General features: G+C 40.8%; 1 protein-coding gene across 4 annotated transcripts in view; it reads left to right on the forward strand.

Annotated features, from left to right (window-relative positions):
- The first annotated feature begins 238 nt into the window (after window positions 1-238).
- The window catches only part of snx16 (sorting nexin 16), a 31,886-nt gene continuing 13,282 nt past the window's right edge, over window positions 239-18,842 (forward strand). Inside the window, exons 1-5 of one of the 4 annotated variants that reach the window (XM_078216052.1) lie at window positions 239-300; window positions 3,438-3,887; window positions 15,129-15,215; window positions 16,993-17,141; window positions 18,466-18,535. In XM_078216052.1, the coding sequence (XP_078072178.1) occupies window positions 3,516-3,887; window positions 15,129-15,215; window positions 16,993-17,141; window positions 18,466-18,535 (678 nt within the window). In that variant the 5' untranslated portion in view covers window positions 239-300; window positions 3,438-3,515. Of the gene's footprint in view, window positions 641-3,437; window positions 3,888-15,128; window positions 15,216-16,992; window positions 17,142-18,465; window positions 18,536-18,842 lie in introns of all 4 variants that reach the window. The other 3 variants (XM_078216049.1, XM_078216050.1, XM_078216051.1) reach the window with 3 other exon arrangements.

Here is an 18,842-nt window from a genome sequence, read left to right on the forward strand (position 1 = left end):
ATTCTTCCTATTTTTTTTGATATCCTCATGATGTTGCTCGCAGCTGTTGTCCAGGTTAATCTTCAATTGCTGGAGACTCCAAGGGGAGTGAACAGTTGGGCAATACTATCGTGTGGTTAATGAACACTTTTCTCCAAAAAGCAGTCAGCACTAATCCTTCGGGGCATGAGTTTAGCATTTCATCACCAATTGGTTGGTTCGTGGGGACCTACCTACGGGTCACATGGTGACTGGATCCGCCCGCTTTCCCAATGCACTGTTTGTGGAGCGGCCGCTGGCGACGTGTTGACGTTGAGGGGAGTAAGGAGCCCAGTGCTGTGGGGATTGTTGATCTGAAAGGGGTATGTGTGATTGGGGGTGGGTTGCTGCTTGTCTTCCCAGTGCGGGACTGAGGTAAAGAGGGTGCCTGCTGCTGGGGTTGTCGCAATGATTCGCCGTTGCTGAGGATCGGGCTCCGGCTGCAGCCTCGACCAGCGCGTGATTCTGTTTGCTTCCAGCGGAGGCTGCTGGCCGCGGGGGGAGTTGGGGGAGCGCCGCGCGCTGTTGTCGTTGCCCCCGCGCCAGGAGCCGCGCGCAGCTGCCGTTACCCAAGCCCGGGAGCCTCGCGCCGCTGATGTCGTCCCCGCTCCAGGAGTCTCAGGTGCTGCTGCTGTGGGCGCGCCCGGGGGGGAGGGGGGCACTTCCTTGCGGTTAACATTGTGTCCTTGTTGGGAGGTTGGCCACATGAAGCCGGTTGCTCGCTGCGCGAGGGGAAGCCGCAATGTTTCCAAACGCGCCAATAAGTTGGAGGTGGACTCGGAAGAAAAGAAACTGCTTTGCTCCAGGGAATTAATCCAGTTTATAATATCTGTCCGCCCGGCCTCCATTACCGCAGGACGGCATCCAAGCTCCTCCGATGTGAAGCAATCGGCATATAGCACTGAGAAATGCTGTGTGTTGTATACTAAATACACGCGGCTCTTAATGTGCGACCTAAATGGCTTAAATTTCATGTAGGCACACTTCACTAACAGCTCCAACTGCCCCAAGTTTCACAAGTTTGTCTAAACCGTTTGGGCGGGAACAAAATTAATCAGTCTCTTACTGGCGGGAGGAAAAGTTGAATTTTCCGTACTGAGACCCAAGAGAAGTGTCAGGTTTTGGCGAGTATGGAAATATTTACACAATTGTGTCAGGGCTTAATGCAGTGGTGGAGGTGATGGATGGTTTATAGCATTTGGTGCTTAGAGCTTCTCTGCTGGACAGCATGGTGAGAAATGCACCTGGTGCTGAGTCATGGGATTAGTATAGATTGGTTTGTGGTGGTCAACAGAGATATCGCAGGCAGGTGGACTAGTGTCTGTGCTTTTTGACCCTATGGCTCTATTTATGGATTTAAGATGTCAGTCTTCGCTCAATAGTAGCACACTCACATTTGGGTCAAAGGGTTCAAGCCCCACTCCCAGGACTTGAGTACAAAATCAAAACAGACACCATTGTAGGACTGGGCACAATCTTACCAGCCGTTGACGCCCTGCTGTCGCTACAGTGAGGACGAAGAATTTGCAGCTCAGTCAAATCTCTGTTCACTGCAGTGGGGCCAGAAAATTCTGCCCATCATCTTTCAAGTGTGTTAAGGTTGTCTGCCCACCTTGGGTAGAATCCTCCACGTTCTTGTCCTATTCCTAGTTCTGTAACCACCTGCAACCCTTGGATATATTTGTGCTCCTCCAATTAAGGCTTCTTTGCATCTCTGGTTTCCATCATCCTACCTGTAGCTGCCTTGCTCTCTACTGTAAGAGGTCTCACAATGCCAGGTTAAAGTCCAACAGGTTTATTTGGTATGGTGACACTCACCTGATGAAGGAACAGCTCTCTGAAAGCTTGTGATAACAAAAAAACCTGTTGGACTTTAACTTGGTGTTGTGAGACTTCTTACTGTGCCCACCCCAGTCCAATGCCGGCATCTCTACATCATTGCTTTCCACTGCCCAGGTGCCAACTTCTGGAACGCCTTCCCTAAATCCCATTTATTTCAAAGCAGAACAAGATAATTTTTACTGTTAACCAAACTAATATGTATCCCTCAACTAACTAACATCACTAAAATAGTGTCCAGTTATATTTCATTACTTTTTTTGGAGCATGCTGTGTACAATTGGTTGCTAAAATTCCTAAATTGCAACAAATACTAACTACAATTCGAAAGTACTTAATTGGCTGTAAAGAGCTGGGATGTCTGAGGTGGTGAAAGGCATTGTGTAAATAAATGTAAGATCTTTCTATCTTTAACTGAGAAGTAAAGCCTTGCAAGTTACCTGTCAACACTTGGGTCATGGGAGTGGTTATAATTCACTTTTGCGCCATGAACTATGGAGAACATGCACTTGAAAGTGAATGTTGGATAAGTCATGATCCTGCCTTGCTGTGATTGGCAACAGTGTTAAATAATGCATAAATTTATGTATGAAAGATGGCTTTTCAACAAGTGACTGGAAGGTCACCTGTGAATCAGTATCCTAGTGCAAGTGGCCTTCAGAAAAGGAGATGACGGACTGGCAGCAAAAATGCAGATGGCACTATTATTGTTACAGTGAAAATTACTGCAAGTCACGTGATATAAAATAGTCCATTATCACTTGGAATCACAACCCTTCACTATTGTCTTACTATATGTGCATAAGTTTATAATGACAATTGGAGCTCAAGTACAGATGCATGTGCACTAATTCAGTCACCACTTTAATGAACTACAATATTTATGTTTTACTGTTGATATATATCAATATAGACAACCAACCCACCCCCCTCTTGCATTTCTCCGATTGTCTAATGAATCCGACACCCTGATAAACTGCCAAGCCCAGTAGCTACTTGAAGCAATGTAATGCTACTTGCATGATGCTTCCTGGTATTTGCTCTAAAGTGGTGCATTTACCTCCTCATCTTGCTCGGGTGTGCCAGAGAGTAGTTTCAAATTTATGTTTTCAGCTCTTAAATATCATACACTTAAAGAACAAAGAAAATTACAGCACAGGAATAGGCCCTCCAAATCTTCACTGACCATGCTGCCCGACTGAACTAAAACCCCTTACCCTTCTGGGGACCATATCCCTCCATTCCCATCCTATTCATGTAAAACTTCTATAACCTCTTAGACAAAGGAGACCTTTCAGCCTTGAAAAATCTTTGTTCCTCAGCTCACCTATCTACCGCTTGTTTCTGCATCACTTCTAGTTTTCGAGTATGAAATTTAGTCGTGTTCCTATATGAAAAATGCCAAAATAACTTTGTTAATTTTAAGGCTATGTATGTATGGATGGTGGTTTAATCATGAGTTGTTTTAGCTCTCCATGAAATCAGTTCTGTTCCAGTGTATTCTGTTTGCCTTTCAGGTGCTCTTGTGTAATATTTCACTTTAAAAAAATAATTTGCATATCTTTTTCTTAATTTTATAGTTTGTAAGGCAAAATTGATTTGCCACCTCTTATGCCTGACGGGAAGAAACTAGTTCCAGCAAGTGTGCCAGTAGAAGGATGACCACTTCATTTGTTCCTGTGCCCATACCAGTAGGGAATTCCTCTTCTGGAACAACTACAAATAGAAGTCGCAGAAGTTCTTCACTTCAGTCTTTGGACAGTGTATCCAGTTCAAATTCATCAAAAAGTCAAGTTGGTAATTCTGATGGATTTAGAAAGACAGTTACCTCTGAGCACCTAGCTTCTACGAACTTGACAAATAATAGTCCTTTACTACGAACTAAGCTCAATGGTGCAAATTCATCTATTGAGTACTCTTCCAAACCTTTGGAGTCTGAGAAAGAGACTGAATCAACAAACTGGGAAGAGAGACCTGCTACACCTACTATGTTGGGATATGAAGTTATGGAAGAAAGGGCGAAATTCACTGTAAGCTAACTTTGACTTTTGTATCTGTGTGCTGATTTGATAGATATTCTTGTATCATTTGTGTACTTTGCATTGTGATTCAATTCATTTGGATTCACCAGGTTACTGTTGTCCCTTTTCCTGCTGACTTGTAAAACCTGCTTGTTTTGTTTTTGCTAGAGTGTCTTCAAAAATAATTAACATTGCTCTGACTTTATAGTTGGTAGTTCATCCAACACAGCAAGTCCCTAGGACTCCCCACCTACTTTGACCTCTAAGTGAAACATATCAAAGAAATAGGAACTGAAAGTACTGCTTACTCGGGCAGAGCAAAAACTTCTGCAGCTATGGTGGGTATCAGTGGATGAACCAAGTATGGGGGATTGATGAAGGGTGCTTATAGAATACATGTTTGATCTCCTATTTTTGAAAGGAAAGGAAGAAACTGCACCATATGCTGTGTTCTAATACTGTTACCCACTTAAAACTATAAAGTTGCCTCTTGTGCAACGATTATGTAAGTTGCTTAGCATGCTTGTCATTAGAGGAACTCATGAGAGGATTTTTACTCATTGCCATCAACTGAAAATGCCTGCAGTGGCAAAATAAATAGAGCATGTGGCAGAATGCAGTTTGACTTGTGTTCCCTAAATAATGTCTAACCATGTACCAGTGCTTCTCGAACTTTTTCCCAATATGACCCCATTTTAATGCTTGAAAACTGGTGCAGAGTCAGAGCAAAGAGGTGCAGGGGGTACTTGTTGAGCAGGAAGATGGCAGCAGTTTTGTCCATAACCGTTTTGAGGACTCTAACAGGGCCTAGGAGCTGAGGGTTGTGCATGTAGTGAAGCCTCGACACCAGTCCCAGAATTGTTCCCGTAGAGTCGCTGCTCGACAGTAACATTGTTACCTATGAGCTCAGAGCGTGGATCGATGTCTCTGGGACAGGACTGGATACTACAGGTGCCGGGATTCAGATGTTTCAGGAAGGACAGGGGGTGGAGTGGCACTGCTGATCAGGAATAGTGTCACAGCTGATGTATGCTGTGGAGGGATTGTCTACAGAGTCTCTGTGGGTGGAAGTTCAGAGTGGGAAGGGGTCGATCACTTTGCTGGGAGTTTTCTATAGGCCGCCCAATAGTGACAGGGAGGTGGAGGAGCAGATAGGGAAACAGATCCTGGAGAGTTGCAATAATAGCAGAGTTGTTGTGATGGGAGACTTTAATTTCCCAAACATAGATTGGAATATCCCTAGGGTAAGGGGATTGGGTGGGGAGGAGTTCGTTAGGTGTGTTCAGGAGGGTTTCCTGACACAGCATGTGGACAAGCCTACAAGAGGAGAGGCTGTACTTGATCTGATACTGACCAATGAGCCTGGACAGGTGTCAGATCTCTCAGTGGGAGAGCATCTTGGGGATAGCGATCATAGCTGTATTTCCTTTATACTTGCATTGGAAAAAGAGAGGATCAGGCAAGCTAGGAAAGCGTTTATATGGAGTAATGGGAAATATGAAGACATAAGGCAGCAAATTAGAGGAGTAAATTGGAAGGAGGTATTCTCGGGGAAATCTACTGAAGAGTGGTGGCAGATTTTCAAGGAATGTCTGTCTAGGGTTCTACAGGACAATGTTCCGAGCAGACAGGGAGGAGTTGGTAGGTTAAAGGAACCGTGGTGCACGAAAGCTGTGCGGGACCTCGTCGAGAAGAAAAGGAAAGCGTACAAAAGGTTCAGAGAGCTTGGTGAAGATGGGGATCTAGATGAATATACGGCTTGTAGGAAGGGACTAAAGAAGGAAATTAGGAGAGCCAGAAGGGGTCACAAGAAGGCCTTGGCAAGTAGAATTAAGGAAAACCCTAAGGCGTTCTATAAATATGTGAAGAGTAAAAGGATGAGACGTGAAGGAATAGGGCCTATAAACAGTGAAGGCGGGAAATATCAGTACGGAACCAGTAGAAATGGTAGAGGTGCTTAATGAGTATTTTGCCTCGGTTTTCACAGAGGAGAAGGACATGGGTGGATGTACTGCGGGCTTGCGGTGGACTGAAAAGATTGAGTATGTGGACTTTAACAAAGAGGTTGTGCTGGAATCTTTGAATGGCATCAAGATAGATAAGTCGCCGGGTCCGGATGGGATGTACCCCAGGTTACTGTGGGAAACGAGAGAAGAGATTGCAGAGCCTCTGGTGATGATCTTTGCGTCGTCGATGGAGATGGGAGAGGTGCCGGAGGATTGGAGGATTGCGGGTGTGGTTCCTATTTTCAAGAAGGGGAATAGGGATAGCCCAGGAAATTACTGACTGGTGAGTCTAAGCTGATGGAGAAGATCCTGAGGGACAAGATTTAGGAGCATTTGGTATGCTCAAGTATACTCAGCATGGCTTTGTCAAAGGCAGATCGTGCCTTATGAGTCTGGTGGAGTTCTTCGAAAATGTGACTAAGCACATTGACGAAGGGAAAGCGGTAGATGTGGTTTATATGGATTTTAGCAAGGCGTTCGATAAGGTCCCCCATGCAAGGCTTCTAGAAAAAGTGAGAGGGCATGGGATCCAAGGGGCTGCTGCCCTGTGGATCCAGAGCTGGCTTGCCCAAAGGAGGCAGAGAGTGTGTATAGATGGGTCTTTTTCTAAATGGAGGTCGGTCACCAGTGGTGTGCCCCAGGGATCTGTTCTGGGACCCTTGCTGTTTGTCATTTTCATAAATGACCTGGATGAGGAAGTGGAGGGATGGGTTGGCAAGTTTGTCCACGACACAAAGATTGGTGGGGTTGTGGATAGTCTGGAGGGATGTCAGAAGTTACAGAGGGACATAGATAGGATGCAAGACTGCGGAGAAGTGGCAGATGGACTTCAACCCAGATAAATGCGTAGTGGTCCATTTTGGCAGGTCAAATGGGATGAAGGAGTACAATATAAAGGGAAAGACTCTTAGTACTGTGGAGGATCAGAAGGACCCTGGGGTCCGGGTCCATAGGACTCTTAAAATCGGCCCCGCAGGTGGAGGACGTGGTTAAGAAGGCATATGGTGTGCTGGCCTTTATCAATCGAGGGATTGAGTTTAGGAGTCCGGGGATAATGATGCAGCTATATAAGACCCTCGTCAGACCCCACTTGGAGTACTGTGCTCAGTTCTGGTTGCCTCATTACAGGAAGGATGTGGAAAAGATTGAAAGGGTGCAGAGGCGATTTACAAGGATGTTGCCTGGATTGAGTGGCATGCCTTATGAGGATAGGCTGAGGGAGCTCGGTCTTTTCTCCTTGGAGAGACGTAGGATGAGAGGAGACCTAATAGAGGTATATAAGATGTTGAGAGGCATAGATTGGGTGGACTCTCAGAGGCTTTTTCCCAGGGTGGAAATGGCTGCTACAAGAGGACACAGGTTTAAGGTGCTGGGGGGTAGGTACAGGGGAAATGTTAGGGGGAAGTTTTTCACACATAGGGTGGTGGGCGAGTGGAATCGGCTGCCATCAGTGGTGGTGGAGGCAAACTCAGTAGGGTCTTTTAAGAGACTCCTGGATGAGTACATGGGACTTAATAGGATGGAGGGTTATAGGTAGGCCTAGAAGGTAGGGATATGTTTGGCACAACTTGTGGGGCCGAAGGGCCTGTTTTGTGCTGTAGTTTTCTATGTTTCTATGAGCTTGCAATCCTAAATGACTGTCCCATCCAATGTGGTCCCAGCATATAGACCTTCACTAGTCATTTGAAACTAAAGAAATCATACAGATGGAAATTTCTTGCTGGCACAACTTGCCCTATATTTCCTTAATTCACTCTGTTGTATAAATTGTACACTTTTAAGACTGCAGCTGATAATGCTGAGGAAGTCTCGGCTGAAAATTTAAAAAATGTATTGTAGAATCTAGGATGGATAGCGACTGAATATAATAGCACAGGACTACATTGATAATTTTAAAAATTTGACAAATTAAATTTTTTATTAAAAAAGATAAAACCCAAGAAGATAAAGATTGACAGTTTAGAAAATCTTACAAAACAACCCCAAACGTGCTTCATCAAAGGTACACAAAGCTATATTTTCTGGCAACAGTTCTTATAGATTCTTAAACATTAAAATCCAGGAAATATTACCAAAGCTGAGAAATTGCTTTTGCTTTAAACAGAAGTACAATCCACAACTTAAAAATAAATCCATGCTGATGTGGTTTTCCACAGTGAAACTCAAAACCAACTGTTTCTCTGGACAAATATCTTCCTGGCCGAAACCCAAATTGGTTTTCTTCAATTAAAAGATTTTAACTGCACATTCCAAACACACAGGAGGTGGTTTTCAGCAGGACTTTGCACACCAGTTTGCTACTGCTGAAACCCTATTCTCATGAATACCCATTGTACCCGTTTCATCTTAGTTCTTCATTATCTTCAGATATCCCTTTGAAAACTCAGGTTCCCAAATATTGAAACCTTTATGTGGGTTTCACCACTATTTTTGGGTCCATAAATTTTTAAAACACCTGCTTCTATTTACTCATGAATGTCCTGTAAAACACCACTGTTCTTTGGCATCTTTGAAACTCCTGTGAAATACAATAGCTGCAGATCATTTCACATTTTTATGCCCAAATGCAAATTATAAATCTACTCTTGTTTACTTGCAAGTTTAAACCCACCATTAGGCCTCATTACCAAATTCATCCCTTAGACGCTGAAGATAATATGACTCCAACAACCTCCTTTGGTTAACATTGGACATACACTCACACACAGCTTTATGCTTGCCTCCACAGAATGTATACATAAGCATAGAAATAAATATTAAAAATATGCACATCATCACAACACACCCTACAAACCAGAACAATTGCCTCTAATTGTAGAGGCTCGATACATCTACTGAACTGCACAAGTAAATATAAAAGGCATAGTTATGTGTGTAGAGGGAACTCTTGTGCAAGTTACTTTAGTGTGAATTAACTCCACAGATTTTCATTTGAATAATAACTATTGTGATGCCAGCCCAGTTTTAGACGATAAAGCTCTAAGTGTAATACTTAAGAGTATAATTTGAGTCATGTATTTGCCTTTCAATCTGTAAGCAAGGCAGACCGGTGTAGGTCTCAATTTGAATTTATAATAAAATTAGAGTTAACCATGTTTATAGAACATAAATGGTCTGAAACATAATAGGAACAGAAAGTGCTGGAATAACAGTAGGTCTGGTAACATCTGTGGAGAGAAAAACACATCCTAATGACCCTCAAGAAAAAAACCCTTCATCTCAGATCTCTTTATTCTTAATTTGTGTCACTTAAGTTGTAATCTTCCCCACAACTAGAAACATCCTTCCAATATCTATCCTGTCAAGTCCCCTCTGGATCTTTCTTGTTTCAATAAGGATCACCTCTCATTCTTCCAAACTTTAATAGGTATTGTCCCAACCTGTTCAAACTTTTATTTAAACAGACTCCTTAGATTAAATGGGAATTGGAGATTTGCTGGAAAAAAAGTTAAAATGTTGCAGGGAATGAGCAGAAGACTGGAATTAGACTAGGTTTGTGTAGAAAAATGCCAGTGCAGACTTGATATGTCCATCGATCTGTTTCTGAGGCATAATGTTTCAATTCTATACTTTAGAAATCTGCAATTCATTTTTTTCTCCTTTCTACTCTAATATGCAGACCAACTCTAAAAATAATTAAGTATGGTTAAGGTCTGACATCTTTTGGAAAGTAAGCAAATTAGGTAGCAGTGCCACTGTGCAGATGTATCCTGTTATGTAAATCTTTCTTAGTTTCAGTTACTGATCAGGATTTAATTTGAACTGTTTATTTTTTTTAAAGTATTTTTGTGTCCCATGGCCCATCATTTGTGTCATGATCCCAGCCGAAACTACTGGACAGTCAGGTCCCAGAGCGAATCCCCGGCTCAATAGGTCGTAACTTTTCTTTTTTGTTTAGAAACATGCATGAACAGAGTTGCAGGACTGCCGATTAACTTTTAACAAAATAATAAAACATTATTAAACAAGAAAAAATTAACTATAATGCACTCCTCCCCACTCCCACTGCACCTTTTATAGATGTGTACAGATTTCTAAGGATTACACAAGTTACAAAAAAATATTAAACTCTAACATTCTCGGTAGGTACACAATCCATGTAAACCAAAAGGCGAAATGTGATCAGATACACCACACTCTGAAACCAAGTGACAGATGCCACCCAATACAATTTCCCTAAATTTCTCATCAACTTCCCTCAGATGCTTAGTGCACTTTGAGCCAACTGATCTCGCTGGAATCTGATTTCTACGCAAGTGTTTCTCAACTCCACTCTTGAGGAAAAAAAGCCTTAGAATCTTCTCCCAAGCAACACTTTATCTCAGATGCTTTCACCAAATAACCATTCCAGGATTTTAGTGTCTCCTTTCAGTATTCCTGTGCCTAGGATTGCACGTTCTTTCAAGCTTCATTACTATCTCCCCAGTATTCAGCCATGCCAACAGAAACCACTGCTTCAAAGGGTATATTAAGACCACAGAATCCCTACAGTGCAGAAGAGGCCATTCAGTCCATCAACTCTGCACTAATTATCTGACAGAGTATATTACCTTGGCCCTCTTCTCCTGCCCTAGCCCACATTTTCCCGGCTAATCCATCTAACCATATCTTTGGACACGAAGGGATAATTTAGCATAGCCAATCCACCTAACCTGCACATCTTTGGACTGTGGGGGAAACCAGAGGAAACCCATGCAGACACTGGAAGAATGTGCAAGCGCAACACAGTCACCCAAAGTTGGAATTAAACTCAAGTCCCTGGAGCTGTGAGGCAGTAGTGCTAACCACCATGTCACCAAACCTTTGACTTACGTCACATGTCTGGTTTCTGGACTTTCTTTTATTCATTTGGGAAGTCTGCTCCCTGCAGCACTCTTGTCCTGTCCAGCTTGTCCTGGCTCCAGCTTCAAAACTAAACTCAAGTTCTTTCTAACCTGGAGTCTTCCATGGTTGCTAAGTAGCAACCTAGTTTACTTTCAAAGTCTGTTTACTTTCAGAATGCAGGCACAGTTTAAAGTGATTAAAACCGACAGACATGCAGGCATCTTTTGACCCTTGTACAGAAACACAAAATTAAACTTGTTTACACGATACATTGTTTCTAATACCCACAAATACAAATATGGATTATTTAAAACTACGTGTTTTCTGACTGTAGTTCTGAATTTTTTATTTTTGGTTTTAATTTCAGTTGAAGTTATGGTACATGTTTTCAGGTAACCAGTGTTGCATGTTAACTTGATATGGATATGGTGCTACTAACTCCCTTTTGATTTGGAGATATTGGGAACTGGAGAAACCACTGTTGAATTTGAATGAGTGGAGGATAAAACCTGTAAAGCCATTTGAGAAACTTTGCAACTTTAGCGTCATTTTTAATGTTCTCTTAGAAGTTAGTGATAATGTAGAGACAAAATAACTTGTACGTGATTTTAAAATGGTGTAAGGTTTGATCTAATTACATTAGGTTTTGTCATGGAATAAATGGGTCTTTTTCCAATTGGCAGACAGTGATTTATGAGATACCGCAGGGATTTGTGCCAGGACCCCAACTGTTAACGTTATTATCTCCAAATTGGCAGATGATACAAAGTTGGGTGGGATGGTGAGCTGTGAAGTGAATGCAGGGATGCTTCAGCGTTATTTCAACAGGTTGAGTGAGCAGGCATATGCATGGCAGATGCAGTATAATGTGGATAAATGTGAAGTAATCCACTTCGGTAGCAAAAATAAGAAGGCAGGTTATTATTTGAATGGGTGTAAATTGAGAGAGGTGGATACTCAGCAACACCTTGGTGTCCTCGTGCTGAAAGTAAGCGCACAGTTGCAGCAGACAGTAAAGAAGGCAAATGTTATGATGGCCTTCATAGCATGAGAATTTGAGTATAGGAATAGGAATGTTTAGGGCATTCGTGAGATCATAGCTGGAATATTGTGTGCATTTTGCTGTCGTTTATCTGAGGAAAGATGATCTTGCTACAGAGGGAGTGCAGCAAAGGTTTATCAGGCTGATTACTGGGATGGCAGAACTGTTACATGAGGAGAGACCTAAATCAGTTAGGATTATATTCATTTGGAGTTTAGAAGAGTGAGAGGGGATTTCATAACTTGTAAAATTCTAACAGGATTAGACAGGGTATATTCAGAAAGAATGTTTCCAATGGTGGGGGAGTCCAGAACTGGGGGTCATAGTTTGATGATAAGGGGTAAACTTTTTAGGACTGAGGTGAAGAGAAATTTTTTTCACCCAGAGATGGTGATCTGTAGAATTCACTAATCACAATGTAGTTGAGGCCAAAACATTGTAAGATTTTAAGAAGGAATTAGATCTAGTTCTTGGTACTAAAGGGATCAAAAGATATGAGAGGATGGCAAGATCAGGATATTGAATTTGATGATCAGCCATGAGCATAATGAAGGACAGAGCAGGCTCGAAGAGCTGAATGACCTATGCCTGTTTCTATTTTCTATGTATGTATGTCATCTCTACAATTGTATGAATTTGTATTTTTTTAATAATAGTAACTTTATATTGTACCTTGAAGGTGGAAAAAGTCCCAAGATGGTTCATAGAAAAATGAGGAAGGTTGTTGATTTAAAAGATTAGAAAGTCAATGAAAATTGGTTTTAAGAACAGTCTTGAGGAGGAGAGGCGGGGCTAGCAATTCTAGGGAGTGAGATCTAGGTGGCTGAAGGCCTAGGTCTGAATAATAATGTCAGTCAGGGGAACTCAGCTCGGTGGGGGCTGGTGGAGGTTATACAAAAAGGTGTAAAGAAATTTAAACATAGAAATTTTATATTTGATACATTTGGAGATGGACAAAAAGGGAAAGAATGGTTTGATTTGTGATGAATATGGAGCACCTGAAAGCCACTTACAATGTTCTGATGTGAACTGCATTGGTGTGTTATATACTTGTACTGACATATGTAGCAGGTGAAATTGAGGTGATAATCAGAAATATGAGTCCACATTGTAACTAAGGCAAGGAAATTGTTAATTTCAGCTTCTGGAGACCTAAAAAAGGTACAAATGATGTGAAATATTTTTGAAACATTTCCAGAGGGTAGGTGCAGATGTGGGAATCTCTGAATGTTTGTGTGTCAGTTGAGTGTAATTTTCAGCTGCTGGAAGCAAAGGGCACTAGTAAACAGGTTGAATACTGGGAGAAAACATTAAAAATAGGAGCAGGAGTAGGACAGTGAAGTTTTCCTCATCTCAGTCCTAAATAGCCTATCCTGAGACTGTGATCCCTCATTCTAGACCCTTCTCTCCAGCCAGAGGAAACATCATTTCTGCATCTAATCTGTCTAGCCCTGTCAGAATTTTATATGTTTCAATGAGACCGCGACTCATTCTTCCAAGTTCTTGTAAATACGGGCTTAGTCGACCCAATCTCTTCTCATATGACAATCCTGCCATCCCAGGAGTCAGTCTGGTGAGCCTTTGCTGCATTCCCTCTATGCAAGTATATCCTCTCTTGGGTAAGGAGACTAAAACTGTGCATGATACTCTGAAACTGTAGTTTTTTTCAGCTGTTGAGCAAGGCAAGCTCAGAGTTTGTCCTAATGATTATGCTGGTATTCAGTGCTTGGTTTCTGAGTTTCGTTACTTATGGTTAGGTGATATTGGTGCTGGCATTCACTGCACTTCTGCAAACCTGTGATGTGATAAAGCACTGACCATGACTATAGTCGAATGCAGAAGAATGTGCCCAGCATTGCATTTACAGCTGTGTTGTAATTCTGTCTGTATATTCTGCATTTCTCTGCAAGTGGTGATCTATTGAAAGTGTTAATTTATAGAAAAATATATATTATGATCTCAGAAAATTAGTCCCAAGTTTCTAATCATAGAAATATTGCATATTGAAAAGCTGTATTAACTAAATCCTACAGTGGTGATTTCAGTCTCGGGTTAAAAGAGAAATCAACCAGAGTTTCTGCTTCCAATATCGGCGGGATTGCATTTAATTGCATTGTTCCTATGTAATAATCAAATAATTCTCCATGAGTTCTAATAAAGGGTTATCCAGACTTGAAACGTTAGCTCTATTCTCTCTCCACAGATGGTGTCAGACCTGCTGAGATTATCCAGCATTTTCTGTTTTTGTTTTAGTTCTCCATTGTTCCTGGATTTTGATTTGCATATGGTATTGTTATTTGGATAAATTACCAGACAGATTCTAGCAAGAGTCTTCATCTTTGGGACAGAAAGACCATTTGGAAAGGGAAAAAATATTTGTCTTATTCAGAATGAAAGTTCAAGATCTTTTTGTCTCAGAGGTTTAACTAGTTGACTCAGAAGTTTTAACTAGGTAAGACAATGAAGCAAACAGACCAGGAAGTTTCACAAATTAGATTCCTTGACTCAGTCTGTTTGCTTAACGTGGTCATGGCAACATTAGAAATGTTGTACGATTTTTTTTTTAAGGTTGAATGTTTCAACAGATCCGGCTCCACATCAGTGTTCACCCATCAATTCCTTCTGGAATTTGATTGTCTGTATCTCAGCTGAGGACAGGCTTGGACATGGCTGTTTTTAAAGTTTATTTATTAGTGTCACAAGTAGGCTTACGCTAACATTGCAATTAAGTTACTGTGAAAGTCCCCTTGTTGCCACACTCTGGCACCTGTTCGGGTACACTGAGGGAGAATTTAGCATGGCTAATGCATCTAATCAGCACATCTTTTGGATTGTGGGAGGAAACCGGAGCACCCAGAGGAAACCCATGCAGACAAAAGGGAGAACGTGCAGACTCCACACAAACAGTGACCCAAGCCGGGAATCAAACCCGGGTCCCCAGCGTTGTGAAGCAGCAGTGCTAACCACTGTGCCACCCATACTGTTTTGTCATACAGTCAGAGACAACATTGGCTTACAAACAAATAGAAATAAATTACTTCAGAATGCTGGAATCCATAGAAACATACAATCATTAAATCAACATATTTAGGACTGTGGCTAGGCAAAGATTGTTAAAACAAAATTGGGAACATGGAGTCTTTATTTATAGGCTATCTTTTTTTTCCTGTAAATAAAAAGGAATATGACCAAAAGTTTCTTTTTAAGGACAGTGAACTGTTCGGCTGTAAAATATATCCTTGTAACCTCTAGAAATGACCATGTGGACATTATTTCATGATCATGTGGACATATTAAACAGTTAAATTAAGCACTTCTTTAAAAAAACATACAGCACAATTTTGTATGCATACTATTCTGTTATCTTGTTAATCATAGGTTTACAAGATACTTGTCAAAAATCATCTAGATGAGAGCTGGGTGGTTTTTAGGAGGTACACAGACTTTTCACGCCTGAATGACAAGGTTTGTAACTTTATTATTGTTCTTAATAGAAAAATGATGTTAAAGTAGCACTAAAGACATAAACTGTATTAATGTTAAAATGGAGATGAAATATTTCTGCATACGTGCATACACTCAAACCTGTACCCCTCACCTGCAAAGCATTTATTTCACCCTAACTGAATATATGAAATGCCTGGGTAAATGTTTTTTAAAAATCCCAAAATAGAAACTTTGTTTTTCAGCTGCGCTCATGAGGTTTCTTTTTTAATGATTTAAATATTGACAGCTCATTCGATATATGGACTGTCTCATATGTTACTGAGCCAAACAAACTGAACAGCCATACGTACAGTCTGCTGAGTTTGGCTTCCATCAGGGCCAGTGAGCAGGTTATTGCTGAGTAAGTGTTGTTTGATAGTAGTGTCAGCAATACTTCGTTACTTTACTGCTGCAACACAATAAGTGCATAGCATCAGACTAGGCTGTATATTTACCCATTGAGCTAGATAAATAAGGATGGGCAATAAATGCCGCCCAGCAGCATTGCCCACCTGCTGGAAATGCATATTTTATAAATCAGATGTTCTAAAGGTTTTTTGCCCTAGGTTTTCAAAATGATTCTATAGATTAAAGATAAATTGTTCTCTTGCAAATGATTAGGACATAATTAGGAAGGTAAATGTAATGTTATTGTCTATTGCAAGGGGAATGAAATATAAAAGCAGAGAAGTTTTACTACAGTTGTCCATGTTGAGATCACATCTGAAGTAGTGTACAGTTTTGGCCTCCTTGTGAAAGGATATAAAAGCATTAGAAGCAGTTTGAAGACAATTCACTGGACTGATTTCCTTCTTTATGAGGAAAGGTTAGACGGGTTGGGCCTGCACCCATTCGAGTTTGGAAAAATGAGATGTGATCCTATTAAAACATATAAATTCCCAAGGACAATTAGCAGGGATTAACACTGAGAGGATGTTTCTTTTTTTAAAATTCTTTCACTGGATGCGGGTCTTGGTTTTAGGCCAGCATTTACAGTCCATCTCTAATTTCCCTTGACAAGGTGGCGGTGAACTGCCTTCTTGAATCACTATAGTCCATGTGGTATAGGTACACTCTCAGTTCTGTTGGGAAGTGAGTCCCAGGATTTTGATCCAGCGACAGACTCTCACTCGGGAATAGTTTAAAAATAAGGGCTATCCCATTTAAGATAGAGATGATGAGAATTTCTTGAGAGTTGTTCGATGAACTCTCTTCCCCAGGAAGCACTGGAGGCTGGTTCATTGAATGTTTCTACGGCTGAGTTAGATGGACTCTTGACTAACTAGGGAGTCAAAGGGTATAGGCTCTAGACAGGATAGTGGAGTTGAGATTACAATTGGGTCAGCCATGATTTAATCTGATGGTGGAACTGGCTCGAAGGGCCAAATGGCCTCCTCATAATTCATATTTTTGTATAAATGGCTCCTTTTTGACATGAGTTGATTACATTTTCATTTTTATTAAGTGATATGATCTTACTCTGGCTCTAGCATGGTCAATGCACTTATCCTGCACAGTTGAGAGCACCCTGAAGAAACCCACGCAGACATGGGGAGAACGTGCAAACTCCACAAAGACAGTCACTCAAGGCCAGAATTGAACCTGGGTCCCTGATGCTGTGAGACAGCAATGCTTGCCACTGTGCTGTCCTGCAAAAAATTGTTACGGCTGATGTACTAGCAAGGATATGTTGCTGCCAAGGAAATTCCATTTTAACCAATAAACCAAAAAATGACATTCTTCAAATTTTTTCCAGTTGAAGGAGATGTTTCCGGGTTTTCGTCTGGCACTTCCTCCCAAACGTTGGTTCAAGGATAATTATGACCCTAACTTTCTAGAAGACAGACAACTAGGACTGCAGGCATTTCTGCAAAATCTCGTAGCGCACAAAGATATTGCTAACAGGTATGTAAGCTTTCCAGACATCATGCCTAATGTGCATAGTTTGTCCTACATTACAACAGTGACTAGACTACAAAAGTACTTTGCAACTCATATTTATATTGTTTTTTTTTAAGTAAGCGTTTACTGAGTAATCAGATTAATTTATTTGTATTTATCTCCAGGAAAACACTTCAATTGTCTAGAAGCCCAATTTTAATTCAGGAACTGAAGATGTCTTCCTGTAGGGCCATTTTAAAAAAAAATGTCTGTCAAAAATATTCTACAGACTCGTAGAATATTTTGAAGGGAACACTAATTCCCTTAAATGTCGGGCTATGAATTTGAATATTTGCCCCCAAGAAAGCAGTGGTGGTTAAGAACAGAGTGAGTTCAACTTCTTTGTTGGAACTTGTTGAGCCTGGAATAATAAAACATGCATGGCATGTTCTGTTGTTATAAACCCAGTGCCAATGCCGTTTGTAGCACCATAGTTGTTGATTCAAGTTCTAACAGTGGCTAACATTTTAATTTGAGTTTTTGTTTGGTTATAGCATTTTTGTCTTTTGTGATGAAATTGGGGGAACCTTAAGATAAAGGCAAAATACTGCGGATGCTGGAATTTGATACAAAAACAGAAAATGCTGGAAAATCTTAGCAGGTCTGACAGCATCTGTGGAGAAAGAATAGTTTTGAGTCTGGATGACCCTGTCAGACCTGTTGAGATTTTCCAGCATTTTCTGTTTTGGTTGTGGCAACCTTGGTTTTCTTTCAGCCCTGAGACTATTTCAGGCCCAGTTGTAAGGTATGGATGCACCTTACTTTTGCATTCTGTACTTGCCAATGAGAAGTTATAGAAGTGGAAATCATCATGCTTTGCAGTAAATTAACATGCACTAAGCTGCTAAATGGTTTTAAGTAGATCTATATACTTTCTATTTTACATGGAATTTCTTAATTGTTTGCTCATGATATTCTAAGCAAGTAGAAATTTTAACATATATTACCATGGGTTCTTACTGGCTAAACATACATCAGAAATATAGGTGAACTTCAGAATGAAAAAAGTAATTGGTGCTGAGAAAGCGTCATTGTAGAGATTGAAATGGAGAATATCAAGCGGGGAAACTAGCAATGCTGAGTGAAAATGTAAATAGTCATTTTTGACAAAACAGAATTTAAGAGGGATTCATTTGAAGGAATAGAGTCCACAGTAATACTTTTGAGGTTACTATTCCTTTTAAATGAGTCTTGGCTCCAATTTCTCTGTACAAAATATATGGAACTTCTTGGAAACTGATCTGCAGCAAAATCCGTCTTCTCTCCTAAAGTAACCTTGTCTTTTCAGCACTTCAGTGAGAGAGTTTTTATGTCTGGATGATCCACCAGGCCCCTTTGACAGCCTGGAAGAGAGTAGGGTAAGTTTTTACTTTCATTTTACTGCATAGAAAATTAATACAGCAAAAGAACAAATAGTTATATGCACAGTAGCCTCATTGTTTTTGTAGACATTGAAACATTTACTGAAGAAAGCAGGAATGCAAGGCATGGGTGAAGTTAATTAATGCAATTTAATGTTCAATATGTCTACACAAGATGACCTTTTTATGTTGTTGAACATACATTTTTTCAGACGTTGCTCGACATTACTGAGCCTGTACCAGTAGTTAATCTTTTATTTGTAATTCCACCTATAATATTTTGTAGATGCTGTGTGAGCTGGAT

The sequence above is a fragment of the Mustelus asterias genome, chromosome 7 (assembly GCF_964213995.1).
Source record: "Mustelus asterias chromosome 7, sMusAst1.hap1.1, whole genome shotgun sequence".
Taxonomy (NCBI): domain Eukaryota; kingdom Metazoa; phylum Chordata; class Chondrichthyes; order Carcharhiniformes; family Triakidae; genus Mustelus; species Mustelus asterias.